Source organism: Talaromyces marneffei, chromosome 3, assembly GCF_009556855.1.
Source record: "Talaromyces marneffei chromosome 3, complete sequence".
NCBI lineage: Eukaryota > Fungi > Ascomycota > Eurotiomycetes > Eurotiales > Trichocomaceae > Talaromyces > Talaromyces marneffei.
The window spans coordinates 643,152-665,882 of record NC_072350.1 but is presented as its reverse complement, the minus strand read 5'-3'; the positions used below and the strand labels follow the sequence as shown (position 1 = coordinate 665,882).

General features: G+C 47.5%; 7 protein-coding genes across 7 annotated transcripts; 2 read left to right on the top strand and 5 right to left on the bottom strand.

Moving 5' to 3' along the window:
- Positions 1-385: 385 nt before the first annotated feature.
- EYB26_003991 (uncharacterized protein) lies at positions 386-2,386 on the bottom strand (the record flags this gene model as incomplete). The annotated part of the gene is made up of 2 exons (XM_054263285.1): positions 386-2,283; positions 2,344-2,386. 2 exons carry the CDS (start codon positions 2,384-2,386, stop codon positions 386-388), a joined length of 1,941 nt encoding a protein of 646 aa, XP_054119260.1.
- Positions 2,387-3,777: 1,391 nt separating this feature from the next.
- EYB26_003990 (uncharacterized protein) lies at positions 3,778-7,301 on the top strand (the record flags this gene model as incomplete). The annotated part of the gene is made up of 5 exons (XM_054263284.1): positions 3,778-4,182; positions 4,242-4,600; positions 4,652-6,704; positions 6,770-6,819; positions 6,875-7,301. The coding sequence occupies 5 exons, from the start codon at positions 3,778-3,780 to the stop codon at positions 7,299-7,301; spliced, it is 3,294 nt and encodes a 1,097-aa protein (XP_054119259.1).
- Positions 7,302-7,659: 358 nt separating this feature from the next.
- Positions 7,660-12,629, bottom strand: EYB26_003989 (uncharacterized protein; the record flags this gene model as incomplete). Its single annotated transcript, XM_054263283.1, has 2 exons — positions 7,660-12,493; positions 12,565-12,629. 2 exons carry the CDS (start codon positions 12,627-12,629, stop codon positions 7,660-7,662), a joined length of 4,899 nt encoding a protein of 1,632 aa, XP_054119258.1.
- A 2,114-nt stretch (positions 12,630-14,743) lies between these two features.
- Positions 14,744-15,579, top strand: EYB26_003988 (uncharacterized protein; the record flags this gene model as incomplete). The annotated part of the gene is made up of 3 exons (XM_054263282.1): positions 14,744-14,809; positions 14,864-14,990; positions 15,059-15,579. 3 exons carry the CDS (start codon positions 14,744-14,746, stop codon positions 15,577-15,579), a joined length of 714 nt encoding a protein of 237 aa, XP_054119257.1.
- A 579-nt stretch (positions 15,580-16,158) lies between these two features.
- Positions 16,159-17,601, bottom strand: EYB26_003987 (uncharacterized protein; the record flags this gene model as incomplete). Its single annotated transcript, XM_054263281.1, has 4 exons — positions 16,159-16,635; positions 16,690-17,067; positions 17,120-17,261; positions 17,309-17,601. The coding sequence occupies 4 exons, from the start codon at positions 17,599-17,601 to the stop codon at positions 16,159-16,161; spliced, it is 1,290 nt and encodes a 429-aa protein (XP_054119256.1).
- Positions 17,602-18,341: 740 nt separating this feature from the next.
- On the bottom strand, positions 18,342-21,212 carry EYB26_003986 (uncharacterized protein; the record flags this gene model as incomplete). The annotated part of the gene is made up of 2 exons (XM_054263280.1): positions 18,342-20,852; positions 21,075-21,212. 2 exons carry the CDS (start codon positions 21,210-21,212, stop codon positions 18,342-18,344), a joined length of 2,649 nt encoding a protein of 882 aa, XP_054119255.1.
- Positions 21,213-21,810: 598 nt separating this feature from the next.
- EYB26_003985 (uncharacterized protein) lies at positions 21,811-22,691 on the bottom strand (the record flags this gene model as incomplete). The annotated part of the gene is made up of 5 exons (XM_054263279.1): positions 21,811-21,833; positions 21,882-21,978; positions 22,038-22,189; positions 22,263-22,442; positions 22,679-22,691. The coding sequence occupies 5 exons, from the start codon at positions 22,689-22,691 to the stop codon at positions 21,811-21,813; spliced, it is 465 nt and encodes a 154-aa protein (XP_054119254.1).
- Between the last annotated feature and the right edge of the window lie 40 nt (positions 22,692-22,731).

Below are 22,731 nucleotides of genomic sequence, written 5' to 3'. Positions count from 1 at the left end.
TCCTCCAAATGCTCTGTGCTATTTATTCTTTTTACTGGACTGGCCCACTCTTGCATGGAAATGAGATATGGTGTATGTGGTTTCTTCTTGTTGATATGCGAAATTTGGGTTTTTGGGTTTCATTATGGACGGACCTAGGGTTAAGGGGTTATTCACTTATGAATTTGTGCAAGTGTTGAACTTTGAACTGTATTATATTCGATTGACTTAGATCAATACCCATTGTCATTGCGTGCTCCGTCTAAACTCCCTAATAAATAGCACATCTGTATATCTAAAATTGAAATGAGCTGGCCCGTGGAGTATCATGAAAGTAATAAAACAAAGGCATATCAGCCCTACACCGAGAGACGCCTCGAAGCAAACAAAAACTGAAACAATGGTTTTACACGTTGATCTCATAACCTAGCAGGACTTCAGTGGAATTGCCCTCCCAACCACGGTTACCGCTAGCAGATATCAAGTATCGACAAGCCGAATCGATATACAACTGTGATATTACACCTGTTCGGTGACCTGGAATAACGAGGAATGGAACGGGAGAGTGTTTATGTGGTTGACCCTTTAGGTCATATAGTCGAAGAATATCGTGTGAGGCACTGGTATCGATTAGCATAATCCTTGGCCGTTGACGGCATATTGCAACTTGCCAGAGTAGATGTCGCCCATTGGGCATAGCCTTTAGTGCAGTCACTGCACCGCCTACTTGCGGTAGTTTGAAGACTCGTTCCGGCTCTCTTAGCCCTTTGTGTAAGCTATATTCTTCAACTGTGCCGTTTCGGCGGCCTGCATATATGTAGTTTCCGTCAGGGGACCAGCACGCATTCATACACCAGGGCGGCACATTTCTAGGTGTAATGCGCGCAACGGGGTCAGGTTGTCGCTTGTCCCATATTCGTATCGTGCCGTCCATGGAAGATGCAAGGAATGTTGTGTCGGATGTAATCTGAGGGGCGCCTTCGGACATTTGTGTATCTTCAGCATTCGCCATACTTTCCAACGACTCCGCATGTGGTAATCCATTGACTGCAGGTTCAGCTTTTTGTTCCATCGGCTCATTACTCCGCGTTTCTTCAGCCTTGGGGGAGGCTACATTTTGAACACCATTCGATTCAGCAACTGGGGCTGCCCAAGGATCTGTGCCATTGGGCTGTATGGTATTTTCTGGTTCCTGCTTCACTTCTTCGGAAGGTCGAATGTCCATGTCAAGCGAACCTCCAAACAATGCGTTTTCGCCCACGTTACCCGCATCGCCTGATCCTTCTCCACCGTCTGCCATATTATTATCACCATCACCGAAAAGGGAGTCTGCGCCACCAAAGAGAGAGTCTGTCGGAGATGCTGCTGGAGCATCGCCATCATGGATGGCATCACCGTGGCCCGCTGTACCATTGGCCATAGCGGAAGGAAGTAAATGATTATTTGACAAGAAAGATTTCTCATATTGCGCCTCTTTAGTATCCTGGGGAACAGGTAGCGCAGAATCAGGTCTGATTTCTATCGCAGAAATCTGTCCGGAACTGATTCCGAACGCGGTTTTGACCTGGCCTGTGTTCAAGTCCCAATCTAGAACCCGCTTATCCCAGCTTCCGGACAGGAGGCTGCGCTCATCTGGAGCGAGCTTGAGCACCGAAACGGCAGATGTGTGGCTTTTGAGAAGGGCAATTTCTCTCCCTTCCTCATGACGGACTGTCTGAAGACGAATATTCCCAGATTCTAGACCGGATAATAACCATAAGCCTTCATTCTGAGCTGCAAGCGAGTAAACTGGAGACAAGACATTCCCGTCCATATTCTCCCAGTAATTCATCAAAACACCGGCCTTGACCACGCTGTCGACAAAAGGATGCCGTTGAGCAACGGTCAGCATTAATTTTCCATTTATCGAATCCACCCAGTTATATTTTCGTATATATCCATCACTACCACCACTGAAAACCCAGCGCATATCCCCTGTTGATGTCACGGCATTGATGGACGTACTTTGCGGCGCAGCGGTCGTCGGGACTATATCATAGGTTGTCGCCGTCAGACACTCCGGCCGGACAGTGGGACGGTAGGCATGGAGGGAGTCCATCGGCACATTTTGATCTTCCTGTTGTGCATCGTTTCCGGGCCCATCGGACGTCTGGCTATTGTTTGAAGGGCTCTCCGCATCCGCTTCTTGGTCGAGATCTTGATCGGCATCATTGTCGTTGTCATTGTCGTTCTCGGCTTCGCCTTCGTTGTCATCGACATCTCTCATTTGTTCATCTTCGTTATCGGAACTACCATCTTGCGAACCTATAGATCATTTGTTCGATTAGCGACTTGCCAATGCGACCAGTCCATTAGCGATTTTACCTATAATATCGCGATCATCGTCATCATCTGCGAGTGAAGGCATATTCAGCTAGTTATATATAACCCCGCGCTCCCGCGCCAACGGTTTAGCCTTGGTAGGTCGGGTTTCCGCAAGTGACAAGTGCCTTGGTGGTTGAGACGATTTTTTGGCGGCTTAGAGCTCTTGCCCAAGGGCCGGAGAAAGATCGCGACAGAATTGTAAGCGGCAGAGTTCGGAGACAGTTCTTCCAATTAATCGAGAGCATGTATTAGTAGTTCTGTATGCGGTTCCAGTTCATGGATATCGATTTCTTCGTGGAGGTTTAGGATTGTATATTGATTCGAGAGACAATTCATTTCGCAAACTTGGGCAGTCGCGGGACCTCCGCATTGGTGCCTCAGGCAAAAACATCTAGGCCGTCAAGACTCTGGAGTCTTCAATAAGCTCCTTCTAAGGCCAACCTCAAGCATCATAACTCGCCATTTGGTCCCAGACTTCTTAAGAGATGCGCATATCTGGTTATTTTGAAGAACCACTGAATTTGCTAACCAATACACAATCTAGATTTGTAATATAATTAACTTGCCGTGAAGCACTAGATAGGCTTAAGTTATCACTTTCTTTTGCTGCCAGTCAAGAAATAGCACGAGCCAGTAGCACCACCTAGTCTGTCTTCTAACTTACAAATATCCGAATTGGTTTGATGCCAGTGAGAATGCGGTGAGTCATATGAAGGATGCACTTAGTGGATTGGGATTTGTCACCTGCAGAAACGGAATATCCTCCTCGTAACCCTAACGTCGCCGAGGGGCACACTGAACCTTAATGTGACTTTCCGCGATGAGTACGTAGAGAGTTTGTCTACATCGACAGTATCTTGTTTTCTAACACCCTGTGGCTAGTAGTGGCCAAGAAGATCTTGCGGTGGAGTAAGTATGGGGGAGAATGAACGGTATCCCAGTCGGCATCATCATCTATAGACAAAGCAGCATTGCGCCCACCATTGTTGCCCCATAGAAGTAAGTTCTCGCTGAAAGGAGATGGCCGCAATGAAGCAGTCGATGTAGATAGAGAGAAGAAAGAGAGGTGTCGGAAGCCAAAGCTGTCGACGGTGTTTGCTCCTTCCTTCTTTGTGCCTTCCTCGTTTGCCCTGCAGGTCATTCATGTTTGTTTGCATCAGACTTCTGTCTGACCCGCACATCCTCAACCCAAGATTATTTCTCCAGTTCTTAACAATATTTATCCTCTGGATTACCTCTTTACCACTCATCAAGTCCTTACTTTAGCATCACTGCTCTCATCAAGGAGCTTCTAATTCCTCGCTCAAAAGATGATGTACAATCTACCGAACTGAATTTCTTCTGCAACTTCTGGGACGGGTTGTCATCAACTCTCTCCATCTCTTAAGTTCTTAGCTGTCGTTTATTCTCTGTCTGTCATATTATCTCCTCATCATGGGGCACATACGTGTACCAAAAGGACCCAAGGGTCGCCCACGCCGAGGTTCATTTAGTGTCTCTCCCACCAGACCAGAAACCGTCCATAAAGCGAATCCAGACATTCGAAAGTATGTCCAGAAAACGCTGAAGCTGGACAACAAAGAAAGTTGGCTTTCCTATCCAGAAATACCCACAGCACAAGAGATTATGGGCCAAACAGGTGCTATCGATCTGGAGGAAAACATGATTGATCTTCCCACGAACGAGATCAACGAACCATGGGACTCACCAAACGCATACCTGAGCACTCATTACGAACTTCTAAGAGAGGACTCAGTAGCTTTACTGCGAGATGCAGTGGCTCTGGTCCGAGATGAGCCTACTATGACCGATACTCAAGAGGTCTGCATTTACGAAAAGGTATGCAAGGATACAACTGGTACATTCTACCTTGTTTTGACTAAATAGAGGCATGTCAGGTCTATATTACTGGAGTAACGCTCTCTCCAAAAGGTGTCGCGACCAAGATATCTTTCTCTACTACCCGTGCAGGAAAAAATATCGTGTGGGAGTACTCCAGCCGCTTGATTACAGGATCCATGGTGGCACTGTCTCCATCAGAGGACTGCTTTCAAACTCGATGTCTCGTTGCGGCCGTAGCGGCACGACCGCTTGAACAGCTAAAGGGTCGACCTCGCCAAATTGATATTTTCTTTGCAGACCCAAGCAATGCCCCTTTCGATCCTCAGGAGGAGTGGATAATGGTGCAACCTAGGTCCGGGTACTTGGAGGCAAATCGCCACACGATGAAGACCTTACAAGTGATGAATAACGAAGTGTGAGTCTGTGGAATACTAGGTAGAAAAAGCCGGCTGCTAATAGAAACTAGCTTCCCATTCTCAGAACACATATGCGACCTAAAACCCGAAATTGGCTATCCTGCTTATGTTGAAGAGAACTCGCAAGTGAAATTATTCACCAACGAGTACATTGACATTCTTTCTGACTGGCCTTCGGAGCCGCAGAATAACCTTGATGAATCTCAATGGGAAGCACTACATCAGATCTTGACGAAAAGACTGGCAATAATACAAGGCCCCCCGGGCACAGGCAAGACTCATGTATCAGTGTCTGCATTACGAGTGTTCATGTCAAATTGGAGGCCAAAAGACCCGCCAGTTATCGTAACCGCCCACACCAACCATGCTCTTGATCAGTTACTGAATCACATTTCGGATTTTGTACCAGATTACATCCGCCTTGGAGGCAGGAGTCTTGATGAAAATGTGAAAAGGCGAACTTTATTCGAAGTGAGTAAGGGAACATCAGTACCACGTCTGCATGGAAGCATTCTACCCTACGTACGGCAGAAGCTTGATACTCTAAGGGAGACGATGGCGGAGCTACTATGTCCGTTCTCTGGCGAGGAATTACACGAACCACTTCCAGCTACATTCTTTCTTCAGCACGGTGTTATAACAGACAAACAATATGAACTGCTCTGTGATGGGGCCAACCAGTGGACAGGATCCAGTACTGAGCCAATGAGCATCTGGCTTGGAGACGCTTTTTCCAATCATCGTGTTAGCTACGATGATGATAGCTTCAAGCAAGAACAGGATGAAGCGGATCTTGAGTACGAGCAGCTAATAGAACTTGGTCAAGAGCATGACTGCTTGGATGACGAGCTGGAAGCTCTTAAAGGACTCTTTTTGCCTTTGCGAGAACCATTTATTGGACTAGGAGATTCAGATGAGGGTGAAGAAAGCGAAACAGACATCGAGGATCTGTGGCAGATACTCCCTGGCAGAAGAGGCAGCGTTTACAATACGCTCAGGCAACGTGCCAAAACCAATCTAGTTTCTGTATTCAGAGAGAATTTTCTGAAATATAATGCTACGACTACAGATCGACAGATTGGCAAATGGGAGCACGATTATGTGGTGCTGAAGGATGCCAAGCTGATAGGAATGACCACTACCGGACTGAGTAAATACCGTGCTCTGCTGTCAGCCTTAAAACCAAGGATCATCATGATTGAGGAAGCAGCCGAGACCATCGAAGCTCCAATAACTGCGGCGTGTGTCGAGTCACTTGAACATTTGATTCTTGTCGGCGACCATAAACAGCTTCAAGGAAGCTGCTCTATTAGAGAATTGGAAGATGTGCCTTACTACCTTAATGTGTCAATGTTCGAACGACTAGTCAAAAATGGTATCGACTTCAGGACCTTGACTCTGCAGCGTCGTATGGTCCCAGCAATTCGACGTTTGCTCACACCTATCTATGACAACATTCAAGATCATGAGACGGTTAACAACCTCGCCAAAGTTCCAGGCATGGGAGATCTTAGGTCGTTTTTCTTTAGCCATTGCTGGATGGAAAACTCGGATAGTTTGCTTTCAAAATACAATCAAAACGAAGCGCTTATGATTGCAACTTTCTTCGTCTATCTGGTTTTGGCTGGAGTTGATTCCAGCCATATAACTGTGCTCACATTCTACAACGGCCAGAGGAAGAAAATCCTTAAACTTTTGAAAAGCAACAAACACCTGCAGGGCAGGCATCTTAAAGTGTGCACAGTTGATTCGTATCAGGGAGAAGAAAACGAGATTGTATTGTTGTCTTTAGTACGAAGCAGTGAGCGAAACGGAATCGGGTTTCTCAAAGTTGAAAATCGAGTCTGTGTTGCATTGTCTCGAGCGCGCCGTGGATTTTACATGTTTGGTAATGCTGAGCACCTAGCTGGTGAAAGCCATCTATGGATGAAAGTGGTCAGCATTATGAGTGAAGCGGATGCGGAAACTACTACTATTGCACGCTACATTCCATTGGTTTGCGAAAAGCATGGCAATCAAGAGTTTGTGGAGTTGCCTGAAGAAATGGCCGAGCTGACAGGAGGCTGTAGCATGCCATGCACGCAGATTCTCAACTGTGGGCATGTTTGTACATTACGATGTCACAATTTCGACCATTCTAACATCCAATGCCAAACTGCTTGTGGAAGGTCGCTTTCGTGCGGGCATACATGTGGGAATATATGTTCAGCGGAGACTTGTATGTGCTTCGTTTGCGGGCATCGAGCAATGAACCCAAATTTCCCTGGGCATAGATCCATACCACCACCAACTACTACCCATAAACAAACAAATCAGGGAACAAAACTCACAGTGGCCTACACGGAAAAGGTACGCCGTGCAGCATATCAGCAATTCGTGAAAGGCAGTGTCAAAGACCACGATCGTCAACTGGCAGCAACCATGCAAGCTGAAAGCGCGCAGGATATGCTCGCGCGACTTGACGCTGAGGCGGAAGCGAATTTGTTTGCAGACGATGAGTTGGGAGATTTCGAAGTTGGTATTACCACCGGAGCCTCTGCTACAGGAGCTGTGTTGGAAGCAGAGAGAGATGCGAGCAGCAACATCATCAACAATACCCCTTGTCGAAGACGCTGGGTAGATTCCTATGATCCATCAGAAGGATTGAAGAAGTTGACTGTCAGCCATAGTGAGATGAGTTTACTTGACCTGTTAGATTGATCTCATAATACTTTCGCTGATAGAAGATTGTCGCTAAATGAGAACCCCTGAAAAGGCTTACACTTGGTAGCTACGGGTATCTTGAAATGATATCCGAGAATGAATATTCAAACAAGCAAATAGGCCTCTAATGATAAATACTATTGAAACAATCAAAAAACCTCCAATATTTTCAAATGTAATTACCATCACAACACTGAGCACATATAGCTCAGTCTTCGAGAAAGAAGATCACAAATAAGTATTTTGTAGTAGACGATGGTATATTTACAGATCACAACCGTTCCCAAATTGCAGAAAATCATACATACTTTCTAGATCTATGTGCAAAGTTTTGGCGTATAGCAAAGGAAATTAATCAATCCGTCTCAACAAGCCTTTTGCTCTCCCATGCACCTTTTGCTCCCACCAGTAATACATCCATATTTCCACTGTTTTCGCACATGCTTCTAAAACTGCCATCGTCTTTATTGATTAGCGTCCACGGATGGTCGAATTCGACGACGCGGCCGTGGTCGAGGACTAGGACTTTATCGTAGTCGATGATTGTTTGGAGACGATGGGCGATGGTGATAATTGTGCTTTCCTTGAGTTCACGGAGTGTTTCTTGAATCTTGGAATCTGTTGCGTAATCGATTGATGCTGTGGCTTCGTCCATCATGAGAACGCGAGGACTCTTGAGGAGTGCTCGCGCAAGGCACAAGAGCTGACGCTGACCCTGCGATAAGTTTGAGCCGGACTCGGCAACTGGTGAGTCGAGGTTTCGGAAAATGTTTTTGTTTTCTGGAGCTGCTGACACGTCATCCACGGATTGCTCAAGTGCAGCGGGAGTTGCCGGTGTCGCAGTCCCTGAAGCTGTGTCTGTAATAAGATGGACACGGCGTAATGCAACAAAGATCTGCTCGTCGCTGAACAGACCGAACGGATCCAAGTTGCTACGAATCGTACCCGTAAATAGAGTAGGATCCTGAGGCACGATTGTGATATTTTCACGTAAATCTTGCAGCCCTATGGTGCTGATATCGATACCGTCAATACTAATCTTGCCATTGACTGCTTCTAGACCACGGAAAAGTGCAAGAGCAAGAGAACTCTTTCCAGCGCCTGTACGTCCCACAATACCAACCTTTTCACCAGCACTAACGGTGAAAGACACCTCCTTTAGCACACAATCGAGATCTGGACGGTATCGAGTGGAGTAGTCAACGAACTCGACAGCTCCCTTCATAGGCCAACCAGATGGTGGTCGACGTTCTTCGATCACTTGATCCGCCTCTTGTTCTACCTCCAAGTACTCGCGGATACGTTCAACAGAATTCATACTCTGTTGAGATTCCGCATACAAACGTACCAACCAGAGAACATTCTCTGTGAAGGTGACAGCGTAGGTCATGGAGAGACCAGCAGCTCCAGCGTCGATGCGGCCAATATTTGTCAAAACAAACGCAGCAGAGAGGAATGCAACAAGTGCACCAATCATATCTACGCGGAAAGCCAACCATCGGTTGGCGGCCCACAAGTAGATATGTGGCCGGTTATATGAGTCAATACGACGATGGTTGTCAATCATGAAACGTTGGGCATCGCCATATGCTCGAATACTAACGATTCCTGTCAAGGTCTCGCCAAATTGCTGGTATAAGGGACTGCGTTGTACGGATTCCAACCGTTTCAAGTCACGAGACGCGTTTAAGTAAATCGCGCCAACCGCAGTGAAAAGGAGGGTGATGATAACGGCTGCAATTAAGAAACCAGGAGTGATAATCGAAATGAGAATGACAATCATGAGCACTGATGCTAGACTATGAAGCATACCAATTGCTATCGGAGCCACGTCTTGATCAATAGCTTCAACGTCTTTGGAAAACCTGTTCATCAGTTGGCCCAAAGGTGTCGAGTCGAAGAACTTGAATTTGGCATGAAGCACAGCCTTCAACAGTTTCTCATGCAACTTCCAAGAAGCATGCAGCGAACCCCAGAAGAGCACCAATTCTCTGAGCATTGAGATCAACACGTAGATAAATCCAAGCAACGCGTATACACCCAGGAAGTACGCGACGTTGACTCCATTATCAGCAGTATCAGCTCGCACGCTACTTGCCTGAACCCCGTTCCAGACATTTGAACGTGAGACACTACCGGTTACAAAAGACGGGATTTTGAGATTAGACATTAACACATAACTGCTCACATCTGTTGTCCCAGCTTGCTCCACGTTGTAGGCATTTGCCCACTGTCGAATCCATACATTGGTTGCGACATTACCAAGTTGTTGTGCAACGAAAACGCCGCCACCGGCAATCCAGTAGTACCAAGGACCCATCGAGGCGAGGTACATCTGTATGGTTGACCACTTGACGCTACCAGTAGCTTTTGACTCTGTGAGAGTGGAAGCCAAGCCTTCGGCCCTTGGAGCCTTGCCGTCGGGAACAGGTTTAGACGATCCATTTGCGTTGCCGTTGCTGTCCCCATTTGCTTGCTCGATTTGTTCTTCCAAATCAGACGCGGTACGAGATGGCCCTTTGGAGCCTGGTCTCGATTCTGGCCGTGACTTCATCAGATCCTCTCCCAAAGCACCGGAGGCTGCAACCTCATCTGGAGATCCTTGGCTGGAGACCTTGCCATTATCCATAACGACAATATAGTGTGCTTGTGGGGCAGCAAGCGCAACATTGTGTGTGACAAGAATACAGGTACGGTGTGCCATGAGAGGACCTGTAAAGGCCTCCCGAAAGATATGTTTTGCGGTATGTGAGTCAACGGCGCTGAGGCAATCATCAAGCAAGAGATGTCGAGCTCGACTGTACACCGCACGTGCGAGGGAGATTCGTTGCTTCTGTCCACCTGAAAGACTGATGCCTTTCTCACCTACTAACGTTTGATCGCCTGCTTCCAGTATCTGCAAATCGCGCTCAAGGGCACAAGCCTTGATAACAGCATCATAGCGTTGTTGATCAAAAGGTGACGCGAACAAAATATTTTCTTTAATTGTAGCGTTTACGAGCCAGGCTTCTTGAGCACAGTATGCGACGCTGTCGGTGAGCAATGTTTCCGGATCGACTGGAAGCTCGGCACGATCAGTTGTTACTCCCGGAAGATATACTTTGCCATCCAAGAGTTTCATTTCACCCAGCAGAGCCATGAGAAGTGACGTTTTTCCTGAACCAGTAGGACCGGCTATGACATTTAACCGGCCAATCTTGAATGAGATATCGATATCAAGCAATCGGAAAGCATCTGTGAGATCTTGCGTGCCAGAATTGCCGCCCCATGTTAATGTGGCGTTTTCAAGCGCAATTTTAGACTCGCCTGATTCGTCTGTGTCGCCAAGAACCTGTATGTATTTGTCCGTTTCATCCTCATTCAAAAAAGCCTCGACACGATCGATGGATACCTTGGCTTCTTGAACGTGGGCAATCATATCCGCTAGTTGATCCAACGGTACTCGAAGGAGAGAGAACATCGACAAAGCTGGGAAAGCAACAGATGGCGCAAGTCGTTTCTTTTCCACGACTGTATATAGGAAAAAGGAGGTGAAAGTGATCAAAATCGGAGTGCCGTACCAGACAGTAGCAGCAAAAGACCATACGACATATCTGTAGCGTAAAGCCCGGAGCTCTGCCTTTCTCTTTTCATTCACAATTTCGTTATATCGTCGTTCCCAGGCAAAGTATTTGATGATGCGAATGTTCTGCAATACTTCATTGGTTGTATGGATACGGGCATCTGTCTTGGCAAGGATTTCGTTTTGGATACGACGGAAACTGCGAGCGATATAAACGTTCACAGGCAAGATGAGGACCATAAGAACGATACCAGCAAAAGAACTGAAACCAAGGACACGATATAGAAGGACAACGGCGATGATCACCTGTACAGGTACACTTGCCCACAAAAAGTGTAAATAAGCGCAGACTTCACTGACTTTGAAAGAATCAATAGCCATCAGGTTGATAATAGTACCAATCCTAGTCATAGGTGCAGAGCCATCTTCCTTTTTGTCGTCGGATTTCTTCTTATCCTTAGAGTCCTCCTGCTCCTCCCCAGCATCAGTGGATGCACCGGCTTTGCGTCTTAATGCCTTGGAATAGATTTCACCGATTATAATTGCACGCAACTTGAGACCAACGTTGTTTCGGCCAATCCAAAGAGCCTGGCCGTCAGCGATACCTTGAATAGCACCGGAAACAAACAGCAAGATAGCAAAAAGCCACGCGGCGTTCGGTGGGCTAGATCGCGGATCCTCAACATGTTCGAGAATAGCTTTGAGGAGCAAAGTCGGGATGAAAGTGAAGAGATTCGAGAATACGGTCCAAGCAGCTTGAACAAAGAGATCCCGATCAAAATACCGTAGCAGTCGCCAAATCAATTTGTAGCTTCTATATTTATGGCGGAAATCGTTTAGAATTGTACCAGCATGTCGGGATACAGTCAAGTTCCACACATCATCTAGCTCCAATGTTTGGCGATAGCCTTTCCAAATTAGAGGATCAATCCATGCGAAAGACATGAGAGACAAGAGACTGGCGTATGGTTGATGGGGGGGCTCTAGACCATCTTCTCGTTGAAGCAACACACTCTTGTTTCCTCTTCTGGTTGTAGTTGCAAGTATGACCAAGAGCGTACAGACGGCAAACTCGATTGACGACAAGATAAGAGCACGTTGCGAATGGGGATGAATGATCTCGGAGCGGAAGACGAAAACAATCAACAACCATTGAATGCCATATAGGGAAGCTGTATGGTTCCAGAGCTGGGTTTTTATCTGTTTGTCCAGCGCGGAGAGAATGAATCGCACAGCGGCGAGGACGAAGATATATGACCAGGATACCAGTTTAGCTATGGCAGCGATTGTACCCTTGTGGCCCCAGGATTGGGTGACCAAGACGGTAATGCAAACAGCTATTTCCACCAGCAATCCAGCAAGCTCCAAAGTCACTAGAAGCAGTTGTCCTCGAGGGTAGTTGACTTCGAAGTCGCCATGGGAGATGCGACTGGCGGACTTGTGCAGAATGAGGTCGTCCACATCTTCATGGTCCTCGTCGTCGATACTATCGGGGTTTACATTTCCGTTCGTCAAAGACCTATATCCAGAGCGATACCATTGTGCTAGTTGAGGGTAGGTATTATGAAAGATGATTAGCAGGAGCGAGATACCGCAGAAAACGAGGGGTAAGAGAGTTTGGAGGTAGCTAGAGCGAGAGGGAAAAAAATCCATTAGCAGGCGCAAAATTGAATGAGAGAGGAGTTTGGCTTCACATACTTGCGTTGGAAGCAATGAGTTAGATCGTCAACGACCCAAATGGGACCATGGCATTGTAGGTCCATGTCTAAGCGGAAAAGAGGTTGTTGGAAGAGGCGAAAAAGAAGTACGAGGATGATGAAACCTCGGCAAAATTCCAAAGCCAGCGAGTTGTCCTTCAATTCTTCATTTGTCGTATGTAGTTTCACGACTCTTCCTGAAATGGGATGTGTAGGAATGAGACTTGTCGGCTTGCTACGAATAATGTGATGGTTTCAATGTCGTAAACCTTGATCGCAAAGCAGCATTCCAGCGCCAACGACGTAATGGCTTCCTAGGTGACGCTCGGGCCAGAGCAAGGGATCACCAGGAACGTGTTCGAGGGAGAGCCCAATGGGGGGGGAAAGAAAGAAAGAAATATTTGGCGAGTGTAGGGTAGGGATACTCGCTGTATTGAAGCGATCTGGGGAGATATCCAGAGGAAAAAGAAAAAACAGAAAGAAGACATAACGGTATCCAACTAGTAAAGTTGGACCACTGAGAGGCTGAGAGCACGCGGAAGGGAGTAGCGAACGTGCGCCTCTAAGCTCCCGGGCTAAGCCTAAGAGAGGTTAAGCTAATGGCAAAGCGGAGCGGGCGTGGCGTTCAGTCTGCGACTCTGGAGCCTAGGAATACGGCAGGCTCTTAACGAGCTCTTTGGTAAGTGTAAATCGTCTCTGTAAAAGCACGAATAAAAGCAGTCGGAGTACAAAATGGGTTAGCTAATCATTTACTGGACTGTGAACGGTCCGGTCCAGCAGTGTAGCACCTTCCATCTTGGGAAAATTGAGCTCGTATCGAAACAAGCCAGTCATACTCTCTCAATTAACTAACTAACTACCTACTCTGTAATAACTAACAAGATAGCACTAATATTACGAGATTCGCAGTAAGTAACTACGCTGTAACGTGTACAGCTACCAGTAGCACGGAGTACTCCGTATTGTGTATTGGCATGACTAACACCACCAGAGCAGCGGGGCGGCTTGTTACAGCGGGGAAACTCTGGTTGGCTGCAAGCTTTTCATGACGTGGGGCGGCGGGGCTCTGAGATAGGAACTGCTTGTAGGGTTAGGGTCGGACCTGCATGTCAATGAGATTTTACGTAGTCAATCATAATGCTCAATTGAGCGCTGGCTAGTATCAGTTGAACAGCTTTCGTAAGAGAAATTGGAACAGGACAACTAATAACTATTCGAATGAACAAACACTAGGTCTGAACCCCGTTTTGATGGTAGTTGCAGATAGCCCAGGAACCACCAAGTTTGCTGGAGTGCTAATTAGGTTACACGCGATTTGCTTATCTTATGCAGGGCGGTTATTATGCAGCGCTCCGTACTGTATTGATATTACCACCCCACATGAGACTACTACGTACGTTAGTATACATAGTAGGCTCGAGATGCGGTGAAGCAATAGGGAAGCCAGGATTGCAAATAGCCTCTTCAACTGACCCATGGTGATAGGCATAGTCCGAGCATACGAGCATATGATATTAGGAATACAGCAAAATTTGTATTCGCCTCGAATAATTCAATTTGTACTGGAGTATAGAAAGATTTATAGCTGAGAAAAAGAAGCATTGGCTGGTACACGTATTTCCCAACGCATGACACAATAAGTCAGCCAGCAAGTGTCTCATTCTCAGATATGATAGTATTGTATGTCACTTGCGAACTCGTGATGCATCAAAATCTCAAGACAAATACGCGTGACTTGAGTATCGCAGGCACTAGCCCCGAATAGTCCTAGGCTCGGCGGTCCTATCAAGCGGAGGCCCTTCTTATCGTATCGCCTTCCCGCAATTCCTTCAATTCTTTGCCTCTTCTTCCGTTCACATCCCCCATTTTGCTCTCATCGTGCTTCCTTCCCTGGCTTTTAGCGACAGTTTCTTTTTGGCTTGATTTGTCCTAGAGACGACTTATATCTTGTCTTGTTTTTGTCTCGCTCTTCTATTCATCTTCTCTGGCACAGAAGACACTGCAAGACTGGTGGAATCAGACTCCACCTTTTATGCCGAGACCCTAACTCCAGCTCCCGCCACGCTGTCGATCGACCCGGCTTCGCTCGTCATCTTCCCTGCTTCCATCTTCAATCTTTAACAACCCATCTACGTTTTGCTCGCGATCATTTTGTGTCCTTTTGTCTTGCAAGCGAAGTCATGGCGGAGCGCATTTTGATGAACGAGTTCAAGGCTCTTTCAAAAGAGAAATGGGTTCATATTGAGGTATGACTTGTCATCCTGGATGGCTACACCGCATGACTAACTCGATGAAATCAGTTGAATAATGAAGACATCTTTCGCTGGAATGTCGCCCTCATCGTGCTAAATCCCGATTCTCTGTATTATAACGGCTACTTCAAGGCTGTTATGGAGTTTCCCAAGAATTACCCATATTCGCCTCCAAGTGAGTTCAAACCTGAGAGAATTAGTCATCCAACATTCTTGAAGCAATAGACTGACTTTTTCCTGTAGAATTCCGCTTCAACCGCCCAATCTGGCACCCCAACATCTATTCCAACGGCAACCTCTGTATCTCGATCCTCCACACACCCGGCGACGACGAACAGTCCGGCGAACTCGCGGCAGAGCGCTGGTCCCCGGCCCAACGCGTCGAATCCGTCCTGATATCGATCCTTTCCCTTCTGGACGACGCCGAATGCTCATCTCCCGCCAACGTTGATGCGGGCGTACAACTCCGCAATGACCCACAAGGGTATCGGGCGCAAGTGCGTCGGGATGTCGAAATGTCCAAGGCAGATATACCTGAGGGTTTCATCATGCCTACGTTTGAGTCGACAATTTCCAAACCCAATGCTGAAAAGGATGATGCCGCGAAGGATGATATGGATTTTTGGGCTGATAGTGATGTCGACGAGGATCCCTTTGGTGGTAGCGATTCATCCGATATTGGTGGCGATGATGACGAAGACGACGATATGGAATTTCTTGATGATGACGATGAGGACGAGGATGAGGATGGGCAGGACGATTGAAGACTGAATTTTCCATTGCCACGTGTCGCAGCGAACACAGCATCAGCATTTGCCTTTCCCCATTTTTTTCTAATCCCCGGCATTTTCGATACGACTGCATAGCATGGTGTTTCACTTTCACATTCTCTATGTCAATTATTCCATTTCCCTCATACAATACCCCCCTGCTGGCGCTACGGTTATTCTGGTTTATATGGCCCGGTTGGTTTGCTTTGGATCGGCATCGTCTTCATATTGTGCAATGTATCTATACGCATATATCTCAATCCTTCCAGATGAAGATAGACTTTTCAACTTTGTCGTTGATTTTACAAGAGATATACATACTTTAGCCTGAGTATGTAAAATTAAATAATATATGTATTGAACAATTCAATCGAAACCAACAGGCAGAAATATGTCTATAACGATTGAAACTCAAGAAAGAAAGCTCATGTACCAAACATATGTATATAGATGCATGAATATATTGATGTACGTGTACGGCCACCATTAATCTTTAAAAAGCCAACCCGAGAATTATTACCATCGGCCGAAGTCCGAAAAAGATCGACGATAAATATGGGTTATGAGCCCACCCTAAGCAGCAGGAGCTGTAGTCTCAACTGGGGCCGCTGCAGGTTCTACCTGCTCTACTTTCTCGTCTGAGACTTGCGCTGCTGCCGCGGGTTCCTCTGTTGTAGTGGCGGTCGTCGGTGGAACACGAATGCTGTCCCGTCTAGGCTTCCCCTGATCCGAGCCCAAAACCTCAATATGATCATTGAAAAACCTTACGGGCCCCTTCAAGAACACAGGTTTCCCACCTTTAGTGGTAGGCGGAGATTCCAATCCTCCCGCTAATGTGCGCGCAGCGTCATCCATGTTTGGCAAATCGCCCCATTTGAAATCGAGGGTTCCGCCGTATTGCGAGGGGATGGATGATGGCTCCATGAATGTCTCGAGGGTGGATTTGACTTCGGCCGAGGAGAGGATGAAGATTTTTGAGACAGTGACGGGATCAAACCAGCGTTTTATCCAGTTCCAAACTGTTGGGAAGAAGGAGGGGGCTCCGATGATCTAAGTCCCTGTTAGCTTTTTTGGCCAAACTTGAGATTTTCAAGGGGGACGCACAAAAATACGATCCAGAGTCTCGGGATAGTGGGCTGTAGACAACACACTAGCATCTTGCATGTGACTCCTCAAATTCCAAAACTGCATCAAGCTCACACCACTGATATCAACGATGTTATTTGACGAGACAATCGGGGTTTCCGGGTTTGGTCGCGCAAGAGCAGAGCACAATGGATGCACAAATTGGAGCAGGTTCTCGTACAGCGAGAAGAGGCAGAGAAGACGCGCGGGGATGGCGGAGTCCTTGTGTGTTTCAGAAGCACCTTGTTCGCTGACTTCTTGCGAGAATTGGGATACGTTCTTGTTGGTGAGGTGTTTGACTTCGAAGAGATAGACGGGGATACCGCGGCGGTCTCGACGACCGGTCCATTGGGGGTACTGCGGCGTCGTTTAGTTGGGGGAAATCGATCTGGTGCCAGAAACAACATACCATCTGTCGTGTCCGCTCATAGGACTCTAGTCGGATATTCTCGTATAAGGAATCAATATTATTCTCCTTGCGCCAATCTTCCGTCTCTGAAAACTGCTTATAGGCGCCTTGGACATCGAACTTGCGCGCGCGCAAAAACCGCCTACACGAGTGAGAACAGGCAGCAAGCAAAAGAGGCAAAATACGAACAGCAAAGTAGCATCGCTATGACTAGGAACGTCTGTCCCCTCCTTCTTAGGCTTATAATAACCCTTCTCTTCAACCAGCGCCTTGAACTCAAGCAGTTTTTGTTCCTGCTCGGGCGTCAAATGATTCAAATGGCCCGCCAACCAGGCCGTGCCTGCGGCTTGGTTGGCCGAAGCAGCGAGATCATTTTCGGCGGCGATCTTGTTCAAGTCGCCTTTGGTCTCGGTGGGAGGTAGTTCGTCATTGTGGTTGTTGTCGGCTTCAGGTTGCTGGTGTTTGCGGGAGAAGAAACGCATTTTCTTGTTCACCGACTCTTGGCGGTTCGTCCTGGTTCAGCTGATGTTTGGAAGTATTCTGATCCTTTTTGCTATACCAGGGGTGAAATAAACAGAGAGGAATGAAGTGGCAAAGGCTATGAGAAGGGGCGACACTTCGGAAAATAAAGATAAAAGAGAATGGGAAAAAAGAAGCTGGAATTACTATGAGGCAAGATACTCATCGTCGGGGAAGCGACCCACCCGGGCTGCTCGGATATCTGATTCTGATTCAATCTCCGTCCGTACAAAGTAGGTAGTTCATTTCAACACGGACCACACCACTGTCGGCCAATGACCATTAAGCTTGCCACTAATTACTCCCCTTAGGCGCTGCGTTTGGGCCCAATACGACATACTCTGTAGTGTGCTAATCATAGAGTTGGGGAAGAGCAGTTAACTAGCTAACTAACTAACTCATGGGCGGTTGGTTCCTTCCAAGTGGTTCCTCTGTGCATATCACTGACAATCAATGTCAATCACTAAGTGGGGTTCGGCACTTCTTTTCTGCTTCTTCCGGTCATAGTTGCTTACTACAGTAGTATAAACAGCCAACTTTGATTCATGGCTCTTTAGCTTGGGAGAGAGGATGTAGCTTAGTTTGCTAGGTCAAAAATCGCTGTCGTCATTTCAATATGTACAGCTGGCTCAGAATACTACCACTTTTTCAATATCAAATGGAGACGCCCCTCTCAAACCAAGAACCCCTCAGGGGATTTAGTCTAGTCCTCCGTCAGATCGCCATACTCCCACATGCCGCGTCGATTCTGCTTGGCTTCCTCCTCCACCTTCTTATAATGAGCCAAAGTATCAGCAGATGCCCGTTCCCACGCCTTGAGCTTGCGGGGCACCATGGCGAGACCTTCGCGAAGAACCTCCGCGTTGATGCTCTGTTCCAAATTCTGCGATTGTTTTGGGTCCAAGAGAGTGACGAATAGTGTGCCTTCGGGAGATACATAATCGACATTAGCCACGAGTTCGCGGTCAAAGGTCTGCTCGCCAATGAATTGCACGGCATCTGCGAGATACTCGGCAGAGACTGGGAACTGGAGCAGAGACAATGTGGCGTCCACCGCTTGGGCCTTTAGCTTCTGTACTGAGAATTGCTGTGAAAGTGGTCGCAAGCGAGACCATGGGATGACCTCGGAGTTACCATAGTCGACGTACAATACCTCAGCTGTCTTCTTCTCTCGGTCGTTTCGTCGGATCTTAGCGCGGTACCACTCGTTATCTTCTGAGAAGCGCGCAGCAACGAAGTCGCCTGCCTTGGGAGGACCGGGAAGTGGTGTATCGTTGGTCTTGCTCAAGTGGAATGAGCGGAACGAGTTCATGAGCTCTGTCAAGGCTGAGGTACCGCCTCCAATCTGTTGCAGCTTCAACTTTGCAGTGGCTGGGTCGATGTGAGTGACAATGACATCGCGGTAATCCTTGCGACGCTCGGTGACGGTCTCTCCATTACCGTCTGCCGCTCCGTTACCAGCCACGACTTCCTCCTCGTCTTCCACATCCTTGCTAGGATCCCAGTCGTGCCAAACTCCCTTTCTGGCCTCCTTTGCCTTCTTCTCCGCAGCAAACAACTCCGGGCCGTGACCAGATTGTTCGGCTGAGTAGGCGTGAACAGTAGCGAGACCTTCCTCAACCAGGAGCTTGGCGAAGTTCTCCCTGTTGACGTACATGACACCAATGAAACCACCAACTTTGTCAATATTCTCAACGTCAATCTCAACATCTCGTTGCAAAACCCTCTTGTTAGCGAACTCGTGAGCCTCATTTCCAAATGGCTCAGCCGCATCATCAGGACCGCGCGCAGACTTGGGGGCCCGAATTCCAGAAAGGACAAATGTCAACTTAGCATTTTCACGTGGCACAAGAAGCGTAAATCGAGATGCTGACTTCACAAAGTCGACAACAGCGGGCACTCTCTTCTGTCTCTGCAAGATCGAAACTTCCATCTTCGCTTTCTGAAGGTTCTCGGAGTAGTCCTGGTATTGCTTGGCCTTGGGAGGTTTGGTCGACCACATTCCCTTTTGTTCGCTCTTAGCTGCTTCTTCCGCGGCGAGGAGAGCATCGTATTGGGATGATCGATCCTCGTCATCATGTCGGTGACGAATCACCGAGGCATAACCAGCCTCAACCAAGTAGAGAGCAAGGTTGGTATTGCCCAGCACAACTGTAGCAACCTCACGCTCTTCGTAACCCTCATTAGCTGGCTTTTTGCCGTCAATGGTGACCTTGACATGTTTTCCGATGACCTTTTTACGCAGATATTCCTTGGCTTCGGCGGCATATGGAGCCTGAGCAGGATCGGAGGGCTTGGGTTGTCTGATGCTGCTAAGGCTAACTTTCTTTTCTGCGCCAGCTTTGTTTCTCAAAACGATGGTATCGGCATTGAGCACGCGTCCAACGATGTAGTCACTATCCGCACCAGTAGGGCCCTTGGTAGCAACGTGTCCGGTGAACAGTCCGAGTTTCTTATCCTTGGCGGTCTTCTCAGCTTGACGGAAAGCGGCCATCTCAGCGCCCAGTAAAATAGAGTGATGATCAAAGCAACGAGCTAGACCTGCCTCTAGAAGAAATTTGGCAATGTTGCCGTTAGGGTGTAATACAGTGCCGATAAGTTGTCCCTGGGGGGTAGCACCAAGTAATTGACCTCGGACCTTTCGCTGTAAAAGTCTGGCTTCGACGAATTGCTGAGCCTCAGCACCGAGAGGCTCACCGGGTTGTTGAGTGCCATCTGCAGCGACACGAGGAGCGGATGGAGCACGAATACCAGCGACGGCAATGATGGTTTGTAAGTGACGGGTAGGCTCGAGGAATAGGCGAATCAACAATCTGTCACCACCGAATACCCGTTCCACGACAGCATCCATTTGACGACCCTTATTTTCCTCTACCAAGGACTTGACGTCTTCGATCGCATATTCAGTCTCAAGAGATCCTCGCGGGTCACTGCCCCAAATGCCCTTTTTGTGATCTCTGGCTTGACTCTCTAACGCTCTCAGGTTGCCCAGCAGAGCAAGCGATTCCTCGGATTCATCGCCACGCTTGCCAGCTTCTTCTCGAACGCGAGCCCATCCCTCTTGGACAGCTAGTTCTGGTAGAGAGGCCTCGGTGCCAGGAAGTTTGACAACGCCATATTCGCGACCAGTGGGGACAGAGTAGAGGACCTGGAATTGCACCACCTTGCCGACAAGGAGCTCACGAAGGAATTCACGGGAGAGGAAAGCAAAGGGCTAGATAGAGAAAGTAATAGTTAGTACAATTTGATGAGTGTGATCATTTCAATGTGCCCAATTCTGGCAGCCATCAACACAAAGGGCGGGGAAGTGGCAAAAGGCCACCTTTCACGACACAAGCTTGCTCATTCCAAGTCACAACAACACAATTGAGAATATGAACAGCTTAAATGAAGCTGTATCAAGGAATATTTGAATAATGAAGAGATAAATTCATACCTCATCTCCTTCTTTCCTCAGGCGGGGAGCAGACACATATGCCAAGCTCAATGTGCGCTCCTGTCCTTTGTTGGTGACATGGCCCAAAACAATTGTATCTCCTGAAAGAACTTGCTTGACTCGAGCTTCGAACGGCATGATGAAAATAAAGAAACAAAAGCTAAATAAGAAAAGAAAGAAAATTGAAGGGAAACGGATAAAGAAGAAAAGGATGAGGTGGTCAAAAGGAGTGTGTTGTTGAGGTGTGCACACAAACACAGGAACAGTGGTTAGTGCCTGGGAAATGCGGAGAACCGTTGACCAGGGGTGGAGCTGTCAGATAATATACGTAGTCTTGTTTGGAAATGCCACGAGTCACTACAAGGCGATAACATGAAAGCAATGTTCTGACAATTTATCCAAAATATTCTGATACTCATGTCACTTCGAAGGAGAGAGAGCATGATACACGACAGAAAATCTGCAACAAAATGACTGGTTACTGACTTCTTACCGACTTCTTACGTGTCTCGTGTCACACTTCCTTTACAAGCTACATAGTGACAACCAATCAATTGGCCCTAAACATAGCAGCTCTACGAGATATTGAAATCTGCTACAACTAATACTCAATTTAAAGGATTTCGAGTCAATTGATAGAAACAATTGTTGCATTATCTCTATCTAAATGTTCATCATAACGTTGCAGTTGAGATGACGACTACTTTTATCATTTTCAAGCCATATGGCTAATCATCTAAGCAGAGATACCAATGACACCTATACACGTTAGTCGAGTCCCCCTTTGTTTGAGAATAGACAGCTTACCGCAAGCAGGACGAGGACCAGCGTTGCCAGTCTTCTTGGACTCCTCGTTGCCACCACGGCCGAGGTCGTCAGTACCGGCGTGGACGACGATAGTACGCTATTAACGGTTAGTACATATACACAACATCTAGATGCTCATAGAAAATTGGGACATACTCCGAGAACGCTCTCAGCACCGATCAACTTGATGAGCTTGTCCTCGACGAAGCCGACAGCATTGCCCTGAGCATCGGTCTTGAAGTTACCCAAGTCACCGACATGGCGTTCGTCATCGGTGGGAGCACCGTGGGTCTTTCCGAAGGGGTTGACTATGAATTTCTATTAGTACGGTGATGCCAACACTTTAGTGAGAAGTGAGGAGTGAGGAGGTCGGAAGCATACAGTGAGGACCGGCAGATGTGCAGCCGTTGGTGTTGTCACCGAACTGGTGAACGTGGATGCCACGCTCAGCGTTGGCGTCGTGGCCGGTGATGTTCCATGAGATGGTGGTAGGGGAGTTCTCGTCAGCCTGTTCAAAGGTGACGGTACCCTTGATGTTGGAGTCTCCACGGAGGACAGCGACTGGATGACCGTTAGTATATATATATACCCTAGGATATCAAGCAGATTCTGTTCATTGGCAGGTCGACAGGGGCAAAAAGTGGGCTGGAGATGGACTTCCTCCAAGGTGCTCAAATGTGCTCATCCTCCTAGCCCTGTCAATGGCGGAGAACGAATCCGCTCCTGACAAGGTGTTTGTTTTGACGGCGGGTGAAGAACCGAAGCCAATGGATTGTAAGAGAAGCAGATTGACTTACCAGCCTTGACCATTTTGGCTAGATTTGAGTGTTTTAGATGATTAAAAAGGGAT